Raw genomic sequence first — 15,843 nt, forward strand, 5'->3', positions numbered from 1 at the left:
GTCACATATTTCACAAAAGTTCCTACTCATTTAGTGGTTAGCCATCAAATAATAGTTTTACTATACTTTTTGAACCTGTTTCATTTGTTCACCTACTGAGTAAAACCTGTAGACCAATATATTTCATTCAGATAGCCCCAGTGAATATGGTCTTAATTCACCATTATATCCAATCTTCTTTTACTATTTATCTGGACAATCTTATCTTTTACTTTATTCTCTTTATTTACTTTAATTCTTCACTCAACCAGACTTAACTTAAAAACCTTACAATGAACAAGGTACTTTTTCTTCAATAAGATATTTGATCTATGCTACAGAAGTTGTTAGTTGCCTTTGTGTTAAAAATATACCTTGAAAACTATCAGGAGATTAATTCCTTTGCAAATATCATATGTTTAATACAAATAAGAGGGCAATATTTGTTAATAATTGCATTTCATAATCCCTTAATTTTTTGTATATGCAGTATTATTCATAACACATTTCACTTTGTCCTAAACACACACACACATTAGAAATGTTATGACTGGTTTATTCAGGTGCCATGGTATTGGTAACTTGTTTTGAAAAGGTTAGACAGTCTAATTTTAAGGCTGACACAAATCTAAACACACGATGTCTAGCCATCAAAGGCCAAGTTCCTCATATTAAGTTCATTATGCTAGATAAGTAAATTTAGATCAAGACCAAACTAGACATATAACATGCCTGGACCTGCTACAAAGTAATCTTGAAGTCTAAGAACAATTATATAGGAAACTGGCAAAATTAATTTATTTTGTATTTGAATCTGAAGTTAAAGATTATTAGTTAAAAATAGGCAAAAGTCTGCATATAATGCATGTTTAAGAAAATGATATACAAAAGTACATTATAGTAAGGAAAACTGCAAAAAATATATATTTGGAATAGGCAAACCAAAGTGAATAAGTTTGGGTAATGTCATAAAAATCCATTCTAATTTAATGCAAATTAATAAAAGAAAAAGATTCCAGAAAAATGGTTATAAATACATGCAAAAATTTGTAGTGCTGCTCAGCTCTCTTTCATTGTCAACTATGGTTGTCAACTATTACTGGAATCAATATCAGATACTTTTGTCCCAACTAATATATTCATATGACACAATATGTATAAATATGTATAAATACAATATGTACACATATGCAAGGGCCCCATTCCAAAATCAACAAATTTATGATAATAAATATTTAATAAAACATTCCATGGGCAAAATTAATTGGTCCACATCTACATACAAACATTATCTCACATGTAAACCATCCTCTCTATGCATAAACAAGAAAAGCGTAGTCATGACAAACAAGCAGACCTATTGGAAATCTGGCTTCTGCAAATATAAAGCTGTGCATACTAACTTCAACATTAGTTCTGTTAAATTCATTTACACCTATTCTCTGATTAAGTACATACAGGCTGCTATGCTATCGTTAGTCCTATTTACAGAAAGTCCTTCTCTTTTGAACTTTAATGAATATGAACAAAGCTGTCTGCAACTCCAACCTAGAAGTCTATGGAGATTCTCAGTCATCCAGGTCATAGTTATCCTAAAGATGCTTTTTCACAAGGCAGCTGGACTTTCTTGTTTTTCTTTGAAAATGTTTTGCTTCTCCTCCAAGAAGCTTCTTCAGCTCTGACTGGATGGTGGGAATGGGAAGATTTATATTCCTTGCAGACAGCTGGTCATTTGCATTCTTTTAGCGAGTCGTTAATGCTACCTGGAGGCTTATCTGTCTTCAGGATCACCTGAGCAGTGCAAATGTGTGTGGCGCCTCCTTGGAACTGCCACAGAGCCATTAGTAAATAACCCAACCAAAGAATCCCTAAGACCGCCCCCACCCACCCAGACAGGCAAGACACCAGAATATAAACAGACAGCAAACAGCACTCCTTACTAGCACAGATTATGTTACAAGTCAGGGTAATGAAACGTCTGCAAGAAAACAAGCAAGCTCAGAGAGCATCAAGGACCCCACAATTTATACAACTATTACATGCTTTATTTTGGATTGTCCTAAGGGACGATCTGGGCAACAAGAGTGATAATGGAATAAATAGACCTCATTTAGCAATTTCATATGTGAAAATAGATTGGCTAAATGCATAGAGAAATATATATGGATATATTATACTAAGTATGTTTTTTGACCAAAATCTAGAAAGTTAGAGAAGTTGGAGAAGCATTTATTTATTTATTTATGAGACTTATATACCGCTTTAAGTGCAAGCACTCTCTAAGCGGTGTACACCAGTAAGCAATGTATATATATATATTTACATTGCTCCCAACAATCTGGGTCCTCATTTTACCTACCCCGGAAGGATGGAAGGCTGAGTCAACCTTAAGCCGGCAAGATTTGAACCGCTGACCTGCTGAACACAGTCAGCTAAAGTGGCCTGCAGTACTGCACTCTAACTGCTGCGCCACCTCGGCTCTTATCATTACCAATTTTTATCAGTATTCATGTTTGTATACCATAGAAAAGCTTGTGTTTCTATATATTTGCCTCCTTATACTGGTTATTTCTGAAACAAGCATTCCGGGAGACATGGAGAAGAAAAATACATAGTGTGAAAACTATTAATTAAAATATTTATATTTTGCCTTTTAACTTCAGCAGGGGTCTAAAGTGGCTTATTGAACCTGAATTGAAATAATATAAGCTAGAACAAAACAAAGTACAGAATTAATGAAGTTGATAATGGGACAGAGTAGAGCTACTGCAGTTGCTGTTAATGAAGAGGCTCATAGAAAAAAAAATAAGCTGCATTAAATTTAATCATATATTAAAAATTTCCAGAGTTTATATTTGAATCCTTTCATTAATAAATGCTATGAGATCTAATGAAGAATAAGAACTAAAACCTGCAAGCTCCTTATCAAGCATCAGTAATAAGAAGCAAGCTCATTAATATTGTATTCTTTTTTCCCCACTAAATTATATGAATTGCCTTTTCCTTTAGATTTTACTTTTTAAAATAGTTCAGAGTTTTTCACCTCAATTTAAGAAAGCTGATAAAACCAGTCTATTTAATTATGCAGCGGAAGTTAGCTTTTTTGAATTAAATATGTGGAAAAGATACTCAAGATAATATATTCCACTCAACTTCCAGGAAAAAATCCTTCATATCATTAAAATCCTTTAATGCATTTTAATTTTTCAAATAATTCTGAGGATTAAAATAGTTTCTTGTCTCTTCCATTGTTTTGTAAAGGATTAGCTTGTTACTTTTATCATGCAACTAAAACCACAGATTTTAAAGCAGGGCTTTTCAACCAGTGGTACGGGTACCACCTGTGGTACATTGGCACCTGACAGGTGGTACGCGACCATCCTAGAAAAGTGGTAGCAGGGGAGGGGAATGAGCTGAACCGGTGGCAGCACCGCACAAGCCTGAGCGAGAGAGGGCTGGAGCTGCAGGGCTGTCAGGGCTCAGCGGAAGCACCAGGATCAGTGCCAGGCTCCAGCTGGAGCTTGGCACTGATCCTGGTGCTTCTGCTGAGCCCAGAAGAAGCGCCGATCAGCTGGAATGTTGCACCATCTCCAAGGTCTTGTATTTACATTCAGATGCTTGGCAACTAATTCATATTTATGATGGTTACAGTATCCCAGGGTCATGTGAAGTGACTAAAACCTGCTGCAACCACCCAGCAGATGGGGGGAATAAAAACCAAACACCCCTTTACCCGACCCCTGCTGCCAATCCTCAACAGAAATGCTCACAACAATGAAAACCTCCGACAGGAGGAAGAGCGCCGCCGGGTGGGCAGGCAGGTGCCTTGCTCGGCTGTGGCTTGGGGGGGGAGACTTTTTTCAGTGCCACTGTAACTTCGAACAGTCACTAAGTGAACTGTTGTAAGTTGAAGACTACCTATACTTCATCACTTTTTTCCTTTTCCTTTTTTTTTTTGATCATCATGTTTTTCACACCTTACTGGTGGTACTCGGATATTGCCATATCCTAAAAGTGATACAATAGGTGAAAAGATTGAAAAGCCATTTTTTAAAGCATAGAATCTGTAAAAAAACCTTTCTGTTTGAGACAATTTTCTGGAAGATCAAAGTGTAAGAAAACAAAATTACTTCAGTGTTTTCAGTTTTTATTAACAGTACAAGTAATGGTAGGAATGAAATGAAATTTAAAATAAAGGCATCTTGAACAATATTAAGTTATGTGACATCCATTTAAATACTTTTAATCAATATAGTCAAAATCTTCTGGTATACTAAATGTTTTGTCAATTTTGTTATCTTCAAATCCAAACTTCCGTTTAGCCCAAGATTTTACAGCAAATATATTATCTGTAAATAAAGTAGATGAAAAATAATGGACATTAGGGCTTCAAGTGTTTATAATGATAATCATGGTAAAAGACCCTTAAAGTTTAAAGTTAATTAACATATCTACAAATTGTCATCCTGAGGCCCCTCCTCAGACATAAATCACCTTTTGGGTTGCATCATCTAACAGTGATTATTTTGTAATTTCCAGTTCTCATGTACAGATGAGGATAAGAAATCCCTTTCCTGTATAAGATATTTCAGTAGTAATAGTTTTCCAAAAAGCAATTGATTGCACCATAGGAACAGGGCAAATAGTTCAGCACAAAATCTACTGAGCTTAGAACTTGACATACATACACACTTAGTAACTGAGGAGTTATTTTGAAAAGTCATATGTCTCTGGAGGTTTCGATACTGGTAGGCACCAGTTTTTCCTCTGTTTATTTAGATTCTATCTAGATTTTAACCAAAATTGTCAGGAATTTTAAAAAAGAAACCAATCCTTCCCTCTCTGTGATAAAATTGATGTTGAAACATGATTATGTACTAATTATTTTGAACTTGTTTACACATGACTTTCCTGGAAAATTGTCCCAATGTGGAATATGATATAATGTGATGAAACTGTAATTACAATATAAAATCATATACCATTCATATCATCATTCACAATAATCTGACAAAGACCAAATCAATTTGTAGGATTACCATGATTCATATACTACTGTGCACTCTAATTTAAAACCTCAAGTAACTTCAGATTAATGTACACACACACATTTTACTACTTTTTATTCAAATATTTGCTTAGTTTGCACCATTATTCATCATTATTTGTAGATTAGTTGAAGCTTGTCATTCAGTGTGTGTATATCTTAGCATCCAAACAATAAAAGAAGTGATACCTAGCAAAAACTGAGAGTCTACTGTATATCTAACAATGAACAAAAACATTGAAATATTTGAATCAGAAATCATAAAAATTATATTTATGTTTGCATTTATGACCAATAGCAAACTTCACCAGTAATAGTTATTTTTGGAGTTTTCAGCAATCTATTGCCTGGCAAATAAGTCAGTTCTATGTAAAAATAGTAATTTAAATCTTAAATTAAAAATTGTTTTTTCCATGTATTTATTTTTGTCCACAGAAGAATGTGTAAAATAATGTAATGCAGACATACCAGTCCATCTGTTGGCTGCTTCCTTAGCTATTTTATTTGCTTGACCTAAAAAGAAAAAGAAATAAAGAAATAAAATTCCATAGAAGCAATTCTATAGATCAATAACTGAACAGATTCAAAATAATAAAACTATATTTTCAAACTTATTATACATTTTAAATAACTTGAAAATATTTTACTGTACTTTTGAAGTTAATATTCAACCAATTCTCAAAGATTAGTGAAGTTACACCAAAGTGAAATTATATGCTGAAATAATGGATTCTACCAGTTACATCTGAAATTTCTTGACATATATTTTGCTGTACTATAGGAAAATAAGAATACTTTAGTGCTTCACTGAATTAGAAGAGTCTGTGCTCTAAAAAGAAACACTCTTATTGTATAAAAATTTTAAAATCAGGATATCTGAATTATGTGATGCATAATAAAGAATTTTATTTGAAATAATGCTTTTATTACTACTTTTCATCAAAGATGAATATATTTATAAAAAAACAAAACATTGGCAAATTACAGAATCTTGTAAAATCCCTTGCTCATTTGTTATAAATTATTGGGGCAACTTCTTAATGTTCCAGTTCATACATTCTCATTATTCAAATTCCTCTGCTATGGGAGAATTTATGAAATGGGAATTGGCAGCTAGTAAAGTTCATAAGTGTATGCTGAAAAAGTTTCTGTATCCAAAGTTCTACACCAATGTGTTTGATTGCTTATAGAAACAGACTACACTAAGGCAGGGGTGTCAAACTCAATTTCATTGAGGGCCGCATCAGCATTGCAGTTGCCCTCAGGGGGCCGGGTGGGTGTGGCCTACTGGGTGGATGTGGATGGAGTGGGTGTGGCCTACTGGGTGGGTGTGGCCAGCTCTACACTGCTCGTGTCAAGGGCACCTTTGGGGGCCTGGGCAGGAGTGGGACAGATCTGAGGGTCTCTGGCAGAAGGGGATGGGACCAGGGCAAGTGCCAAGGAACGGTCCACCAGAGAAGCCTCACTGTTCCTCTCAGGCCATGCAGAGAGTGGGGGCTTATGGAGCTAAGACTAAATGCATTTCAGCATAGATGGCCACCACAAAATTGTACATTGGCTCCCGGCTGGCCTGGGCCAGGGCCAAGGCAGAGGGGGCCGTTCTCTTACTGTTTCCAGGATGGCTTCGTGGGCCACATGAAACCACTTCGCAGGCCGCATTTGGCCCCCAGGCCTTGTGTTTGACATGTCTGGTTTAAGGTGAACACCTAAAATATATAGATCCATTTTATGAGACTATTTAATCACATACCAAAATAATTCAGAAATATTTCTAGGCTAGCCTATGATCACTCAAATGATTGTGGGGAAGGGGCTATTGGGCCACATGGAAACGAGTCTTATAGCAAATAAGGTTTTACAGTTTTCTTCTAATTTTCTGAATTGCATACTCCAGCAGGCTTCCATAGTGAGATCCTGAAATTATTTATAGTTCTCACATCCACATATAGTCCTGGTTTGTCAGTACCTGTCCAGCACTTTAGCAGTACTGGTCAATGTATAAGTTTGTCTCTGGGAATGAGAAAAATTAATGCAACATAAAATGTTGTTGTTATAAATTTACACTATTAGCAAGACTGAATTTGCAAAATGAACTGTTAAATATGTGGCAGAACAAGTGCCCAACTCCAAATACTAGCCTGTAAGATGAAGAACTATTTTATTTAAAACTTGCAGATGAGATCATACAGCTGCTTTTTTAAAAAGTGCAAGTATTTAGAAAAGCTTCCATACTTTTGACTTTGACTATAAAACAAAAACATTTTTAAAATGAAACTTAGTATGCTAAACTACTGAGTAAATAAAAATATAACTTCAGATTAAAAATCATAATAATAAATTTAAAATAAATTAAAGGAAGGAAGGAAAAAGAAAAGAAAAAAGGATCCTGTAAATTACATTACAGGATATGTAATTACATTACATATCTAAAATGATATGTATTCATTGAAATGATAAAATGAATCATGAATAAAATTATGATTTCACTAGGACCCAAAATAAATATTTCAATTACTTTTAATAATCATATTTTAATCAAAATATCAAATAAATTAATGATAAAACTTTACAACTTTATAAGTCTGTTTTATTGGAAATAAGCAAAAATACTTAAAATTTGAAACACTATTTGTAATAGGATGTTCTTGCTTGCTTTTGCATAATTTCTGAAATTTGAGTTTTATTTTGTACATAATTATTCTTATTTACTGAAATCAAAGAAAAAGAAAAAAAGAAAAAGAAAAAACTTGCTTCAAAATGCTGCAGTTTGCAAAAAAACTGACAGGGAATAAACTTTTTTCACTCTTTCCTCCCACGCAGACAGAGTGTGATAACAACCACAGGCCAATTTGTCTTTTCTTTCTAGCCTAGTATTTGAGTCCCTTGGCATTCTTGCAACTTTTTCCTTCTTCATAGTCCTTTTCCCTTGCTCTCTGTTGCAATTCTATCTGTAAAAAAATGATCTTACAGTCCAGGTAGATCTACAACCCTCATGTTAAGAAAACCTCTTATACAGTACAAACAGAATTTCAATTTTTTTTATTGTATTAAGATGTTCCTCCTTGCTCCTCTGTCAAATATTGATAGAGAATAAATAAAATTGCTGCAAATCAGCTATAGATTTTCCCTGAAAGTATTGTATAATATTTTTAGCCAGACCCCAGACCCCTAAAATCTACAGTTCTAAGACGAACATAGCATCTTGAATAAATAGTGATACATCCAAATTAACGTTAACAATCTTACCAATGTTGGCCCAAAATAGGACTACAGAGTAAAACCAAACTCTGAGTAAGTTCCAACTCCTGATTTAATTTTAACCATCCTGTATAAAACCTATCTGAAGCTTCCAATGTACATGAAACAAAATTTTGTTTTAAAGCACCACTCCATTGGTTTGCAAAGATAGAACACTCAAGTTGTTATTGCAGAAGTCACATAAATAACTTGCAGCAATTTCATCAACTTTGTATGACAGTTATTTGCTTAAGCGTTATTAAGATACCGTTCTTGCTCTCAGGCCATGGAGATCTATTAAAAAATTGTTCAGGACATGTCATCACATGGAGTTTCTATCTCTGTTCCGATTCTGTTCCAATGAGGCAGGCTAAATGAAGTTGATCTGACAGGCAAATGGAGTTTTCTGTCAGAAAATGCAATACAATCCCCTGAGGGAGATCAATGACCAGTAGGTTTCCAGATGCTCTGATGCAGGACCACTCATTCTCTAGCCCTGAGGCTCTATTATCCCTTGTGCTTTTCTGCTAGAGAAAGCCCACCCAAGCAACTGGAAAAGCTCTGTGCTTGCTACAGAACAGAAAAAAATAGTGGGAGCAGAAAAACTAGAAGCCTCTGTAGAATAAAAAATCTCCTAAGGAGACAGGCACCCTTTATCATCCCTGCTTCTGTTCCTTGCACTTGCTCTTATCTCTGAATTTACAAGCAGCAGTCACCTACAAGTGAGGGTAGTAATTTTGGAAGCATATCAAGAAGTATATTGTGGGGGGGGGGGAAGCAGATTTAAAAGGAGCAGGCCTTCTGCTACTCAGGGACACAGGTAGTCCTCAAGTTACAAAGGCAATTGGGACTGGACTTTCCAACAGAAAGTGAAGTGGTCATAAAGTGTGATGTCACGTGACTGCATTGCTTAGTGATAGTAATCTTGGTAGTCCTTGTTGCCATGATTAAGCAAAGTTTGCAGGTCCTTAAGTCAGGACCTCATGTGACCATGACTTGTGATCTTGGAAGACTACTCTCTTACAACAAGCAGTCAATGGGGAAGCCAGCATGAAGTCATAGGCCCTGGGGAGCTTGCAAGCAGGCCAGCAGATGGATGAGTGCTAATGAGTGCAGCCCCAAAGGAAAGGGCTCTTGTAGTGCTGTGCAAATATTGGGCAAACAGGCATGTTCTACAGATTGCAAGCAGGAAGTGTGCTGTGGGTGGGCCCATGCAACTAATCTCATACTTTGTAGTAGGCTCCTTAGGAAAAAAGATGGCAGAAGCGACTTATGGGAGCAACTTGCGACCTTCCCTTCCAGCTTCCCCATTGACTTGGATCAGGTGACCATACAATGCTGCAACCACGTAGGTGCCTGAATCACAATCACATGATTAAAAGGATGATGTGACAGTTGGAACTTTGAGTTTTGGTCATAAATACCATTCATTCGGTGCCGCTGAGAGAGTAATTGTTAACTGTAGGTGTTAATCCCACAAAAACATATAACCAATGTAAACACAGCAAGAAAACAGAAGTATGAAGGATCAACTGCAGATATAATACAAATACAGTTCCAGTTATAAATTTCTGGAAAGATAATAAAATAACTTTACATTATTCATTGAAAATTCTTCCAGTAGTTTTTCCACTGTCAACATATTTCTTAGAAACAGCACTCAATAGAGAAAAATAGTTTGTGGGAAGGCAATTAACAAGACAAAATTTATGCCATATTGGTGCTGTATTTGAGAATACACTATATCTTTAGGTATTAATATTGGGTTTACTATAATCAAAAGGGGAAAGGGGAAGAACAAGAAAAGAGATCTAAATGCATTAGAACCGTCAACCTTTTTTTATGAAGTTGTCATTTTAGAAAGTGTGGAGTATTATGAAATAACAAATTATTACTTTAATAAAAAAGTATAATTTGAATTTTCATTGAGAATATACTGGCAATGTAGTGAAATAAGAAAAAAAGAAAAAGAAAAAACTTTTGACCTGGGAAAAACATCAAGCATGAATAGCTAAATTTACAAAACAAGAAGTAGCTTGGACCAGTATGAGTTGTCAGCTTGCAAATATCCACCAACAAGCAAGTTTTGTAGTTTCTTTTTCAGCTAACAATAGCCAAATACTCTGAAACACTTTCAACTTAGTTATCAAATAACACAGTATGTGATAAATTCCTCCCCCCCACCAATCCAAAAGAAAACATTTCTGTAATGCTACTCTATCTTTGGCTTGGATTCATTTATTCCAGTACCTTCTAAAATCATAATTGATAGACGCCCTACAGTTGCAGCCAGGTACTTTTCTGAAAGAATAATTCTTTGTATCTAACTAATGAGACAATTACTGTAAAAGCAATGACTGTTCTCTAGGTCATTAGAAAAGTAACCTATTGTAGGCAAATCTTATTCAAATGCTGACAATAAAAAGTAGTGAATTCTAAAGTACAATAATTTTTAATTTTAAGATATAAATTTGCTTCGCTAACAGAAATTGGAAAATTGAACTTAAAGGGTGAATCCAAAATTAGTGAAGTATTATAAAATAGAAATTCATTTTAAAGAGAGACACATCCCTTTTAAAATAAGGCTGATTTATACCAATTAATATGCTATTTTTAAGTATACATTTTATAATTAGTGCAGTATAGGGATTTCTAACCTATAATGCAGGAACCTACCGAGAAGGCTTTAGCATAACTGCTGCATATATGCTTCTCTGTGTCCTGCAAGTATTATGTTTTGCTATAACACTATAGAGGTAATCCTTGACTTATGACCTCAATTAAGCCCAATATTTATGTTGCTAAGTGAAACATTTGTTAAGTGAGTTTTGCTCCCATTTTACGACCTTTCTTGCCACACTTTTAAGTGAATCATTATAGTTAAGTTAGTAACATTGTTAAGTGAATCTGGCTTCCCCATTGACTTTGCTAGTCAGAAGGTTGCAAAAGCTGATCACATGACCCTGGGACACTGCAACCTTCATAAATATGAACCAGTTGCCAAACATCCGAATTTTGTTGATGTGACTATGGGGATGCCACAATGGTAATAAGTGTGAAAAACAGTCATAAATCACTTTTTTCAGTATTGTAACTTTGAATAGTCACTAAATGAACTGTTGTTGTAAGTCGAGGATTACCTGTATATAGCTTGTGAAACCTTAATAAAATGCAGAATTTGACTTGATAATAAAATTCAAAGCTGGACACATACTAACAAAAAAAGCATCTGTATTTATAAAATGTAAATTAACTTATTCTACTCTATCTGGAATTTCAGAATTGAGAAATCAGAATTTCAAAGAAGATAACTGGAATCAAAACTAAACATTGAGCAAATTAGGACATGAAAGTGATACTATTTTATTAGTCAAGAGTAAAGAATTAATACTTTATAAATGTAAAAGGAAAAAATGGAAAATTTGATTTACTTAAATGCTGACAAAGGTAATGTAAATCTGCATGCTGGCTGAATTAAAAGTTTGTGGTAAAGAAGTGGAAAGCAGTAAGTAATTTTGTTGGGTTTTTTTATTCCAGAATATATTATGAAATTATGGAACCCCCTAATTTGGTGATTTGGCAGTCCTCTCTTTTAGCATTTCAGAAGACCTGGCTTTTTATCCAGTTGCCAGGATAGAATCAGGATATAATTACTGGGTTTTATTGTTGTTATGAACTGTCAAGAGTAGTGTTCAAAATGTATACATACAAATGTAGGCTAACTTTTAATATTTCTTGCTCTGAACCGTAAAGGCAGATGTGACTTTGCTTATGCATTTTCTCAATTTAAGAGAAATCCATAATACATGTTGTGGCAAGAAAACAGCGATGTCACGTGACATGACTTTTTTCCCATTGCCAGCAATGGGGTGGGCGCAGTTTTGGTGTGATGCATTTGGCCTGCGGGCTGGCAGTTTGACACCCCTGACCTAGACACCTTGCAATATCCCTGTCCCAAACTCTCCAAGGGTCTTCAGCAAATGCAACCAATCCCATCTTTGTGCTATACATTGGCCTGAATCGAGACTGAAAAGAGCTCAAATAATTTGCTTCATCCATGGCTCTCTGAAGCTGAGAATTACCCCTTAATCAATCTTTCCAAATGGTTGGAGGCTGGACAAAAGTGGTCTGGCAAGGCTGCGTCAAGGAAAGTCTCTTTTGAGAAGGAGGAGCACCATCTCCTCCTTCAAGGCAGGAAGTATACCCCCTCCTACAAAAAGGAATTAGCTACCATTTGGACCCAGCCACATGCTACCTCCAGGAAGCTTTAACAAAGAGGGGCATAGATCTAGAATACAAGTTATCAAGCTCACAGCTGTAATGACCCTATTCACTTCTTCAGAATAAACTGGCTCAAAATCCTCCCAGATAACAGGGTTCAGATGTGTTGTATTCACTTCCAAAAAAGCCTGCCTAGCCAAAATCCAATTCCAAATGAAGTTGAGAGACTTTATCTGATAGATGCTGAGAATTTTTCTTCACAGTTAAAACAGATGGAATAGTTGCAAATAGTGTGTCAGAGAAATATAGAGAAGATAACTGTAGAGTAGAAGGCAAAGAAACCTAGAAAAGATAATACAAAATAAGGACATTTCAATCACAGCAAAGATCAGAATAATTAAAGCATAGTCTTTCTAATAGTAATGGGACTGTTGTGAAAATTGGACACTGGGAAAGACTGAAAAACATACACCTTGGATTTATGGATCTGGAGGTCATTACAAAGAGTATCAGGGTCTGCAAAAGAAACAGTCAATCAGTTCTGGATCAAATAAAGGCTAATTGCTCCCTTGAGACAAGAATCAGCAAGAAGAAACTTAAATACTTGATGTGAATGCATGATGGATTAAAAAGAATTATTGTGCTTGACAAGAAAAGCAAAAAAGGAAAGTCAATGGATACAGTGGATAGTAGTGATCAAATGAATCCTTGGAAAGTCCCTGAAAGAGCAATATAATTGTCAGAACAAGCTTGTGAACTTTTGCTCATAAGGTCACCATTTATTGTAAACAATATATATCAACTGGAAATCTTGGAAGCCTTCTGTTCTTTATTTTCCACACTTTTGCACTATATTATTAAGCTACATATAAAAGTTGAAACTTGAATAATTATCAGTATTTTTATGAGATGAACTGATGGTATCAATTCAAACCTGAAACAAGTGGCTAGTTCACAAATGATAAAAGGCAGAATTTGCTTTCTGTTCTTTTTTTCCACTTTTGTAGTATATGCACTAATACAAAATAATAAAGACAAGCTAATTCCTATCCAGATATCTAGGAGGTGGAAACTGGGAACTGCTCTGTGTGGTTATGTAAAACTGAAAAACACAGCAATCGATTTTCTAGATCACTTTCCACTGCTGAACACAAAGTCAAGTGCTCAACAAACTAAGTAAAAGACAAGTTATATCTTTTGTTACTTAATCCTTGATAAATGGTTTTTGAATAGCAATGTTATTGACATTATTAGATTTTACAATGCATGCTGATTAATACTCAAATACCAAATATTTTAATAATGTAGTTCCATATGCTAACTTTTAATATTTCTTACTCTGAACTGTAAAAGCAAATGTGACTTTGCTTATGCATTTTCTCAATTTAAGATAAATCCATAATACATGTTGTGGCAAGAGATAATGCTTACCTACATACATGCAACTAAAGATTTAACTGAAAACAACAAATAGGGTCATCCAAAATTTTTCTTGCACAAAGAATTTACTGTAACTCATCCAGTAAAAGTAAAAGTACAACTAAAGAATCAGTTTTATAGAAAAGGAAAGGAGAAGCCAATTTACTCACATCCTGAAAGCAGATTAGACAATATATTTTAAATGATCATCTCTCAGTATTTGTCATCCACAAATACTTTTATGAGTGTTTTTATTACCAGTAACATACAGTTAACAACTGAATGCATTTATTCCTGACATTTAAACTTAATTGTCAATACTTCTATTACTAAAGCAATGCCATGTTCCAAACAGAAGCTCCCCACAAAGAGAGAAAAACAGTGGTCACTGCCAAGTTTTAGAGAGCTGTCAAAGTTGAGGAAAGTCAGCTTTTCTCAAGTCATGGATTTGGAGACTTCAAACATATATTGGGTTTGTTCACTTCCTTTCTTAATCACCTTACAACATTGCTTCTTAACTGCTTTTTGGATACTACAAACATTTGACATAAGTTTTATCATACTAGATGATCCTCCTTCAATCCTCAGCAAAAAAAAGTTTCATGCGTAAGTTTTAAGAATTAAAAAAACTGAAACAAACAGCAAAAGGGTGATTAGAATGTTGATTTGGAAAGTTATACAGGTAATCCCTGAGTTACAAGTGTTCACTTAATGCTTGTTTGAGGTTACGTGACAAGCGCTCCCTAGTATTTACGAGCAAGTCCCAAAATCACAAATATTGCAGCACCACGGCAGCCATTCACCCTTATGAATAACTGCAGAGGCTCTGCAACATTCACCCTATTCCCTTCAACTGCTTCCCCCTCCCTTCCTGCCACACCGGATACACTCACCTTGCAAAATCTGACTTCTCTCTGCCACAGTTGCCTTCCCTTTGAGGGAGAGGAGAGTCGGCTTGGAAATGCTTTTTGTGCTGATCATGAAAGCTCCTGGGTGCCATAATATCGCATGACTTCAAACACAAATTTTCTGCAAAAGACATCATGGCCCCCAGAAGCTTCCATTTTCAGGGGGAGAATTGTTTGCTTTGTTTGAATGTGTATATGGCAAAGCGTGTAATTAGAGTTGGCAGGGCACAGGAACCAATGCCATCCGTTGCCCGAGAATGCTGCTCGCTCGCATGCGCCGGCCTTGGTTTGAAGGCAGAAAGGAAGCCTTAAATTGAGCAGGGAGGCATCGTGGAACCAGGTCCCTTGTACTTGGGTCCAAGCTGCTGTTGGTGGCGGTAGCACCCACCTGAGCAGCCATTATCCCTCCTCCCCTGTCAGCCACCCACCCCGCCTGACCTACTCCTTGCCTGACCGGCTGGCTGGCACAAATCCTTCCCGCTCTTCTTGTCCTCCCCACTCAAGCGGCAGCAGTGGCTTGAGTTTCTCAAGTGGAGATGCAGCAGCAAGATGGCTCTCAAGAAGATCCAAGTGCACTGCTCACTTGCATGCACCGGCCTTATTGAAAGCAATTCCATTGCTGTGCTTCCGTTTTTTTCCATTTGGACGGAGCTAAGAAACTCAAGCCGCTGCTGCCGCTTGAGTAAGAAGGTCGACAAGAAGAGTGGTCAGGATTTGTGCCAGCTGGCCTGCCAGGCAACGAATAAGTTGGGCAGAGTGGCTGGGAAGAGGGGATCATGGTCGCCATCAGTGGCTTGGGTTTTGAAGTGCCCCATAGGTGCTGAAACACTTTTTATCCAAACAGAAACCTGACAAAGACTGGCACTTTGCGTGGCTGCCAATGCCCACTTAGATATGGAGCAGAAGGATCTGTTTCTCAAGCGCCTCATTCCAGGCATTTGAAGCTTGCAGTCTCTGTCAGGTCTCTGTTCGAATAAAAAGTGTTTCGGAGTCTATGGGACGTTTGAGAACAAAGCAAATGCTTTGTTTCCA

At 36.1% G+C, this 15,843-nt stretch overlaps 1 protein-coding gene across 5 annotated transcripts in view; it reads right to left on the minus strand.

Annotated features, from left to right (window-relative positions):
• Nucleotides 1–4,109: 4,109 nt before the first annotated feature.
• The window catches only part of MND1 (meiotic nuclear divisions 1), a 40,118-nt gene continuing 28,384 nt past the window's right edge, over nucleotides 4,110–15,843 (minus strand). For all 5 annotated transcript variants that reach the window (XM_039365588.1, XM_039365594.1, XM_039365593.1 and 2 more), the window contains 2 exons: nucleotides 5,495–5,539; nucleotides 4,110–4,328 (listed from right to left, as the gene is read on the minus strand). In XM_039365588.1, the coding sequence (XP_039221522.1) occupies nucleotides 4,222–4,328; nucleotides 5,495–5,539 (152 nt within the window). In that variant the 3' untranslated portion in view covers nucleotides 4,110–4,221. The remainder of the gene's footprint in view (nucleotides 4,329–5,494; nucleotides 5,540–15,843) is intronic.

This window comes from Crotalus tigris, unplaced genomic scaffold, assembly GCF_016545835.1.
Source record: "Crotalus tigris isolate CLP2741 ecotype Arizona unplaced genomic scaffold, ASM1654583v1 scf7180000020129.766959, whole genome shotgun sequence".
NCBI lineage: Eukaryota > Metazoa > Chordata > Lepidosauria > Squamata > Viperidae > Crotalus > Crotalus tigris.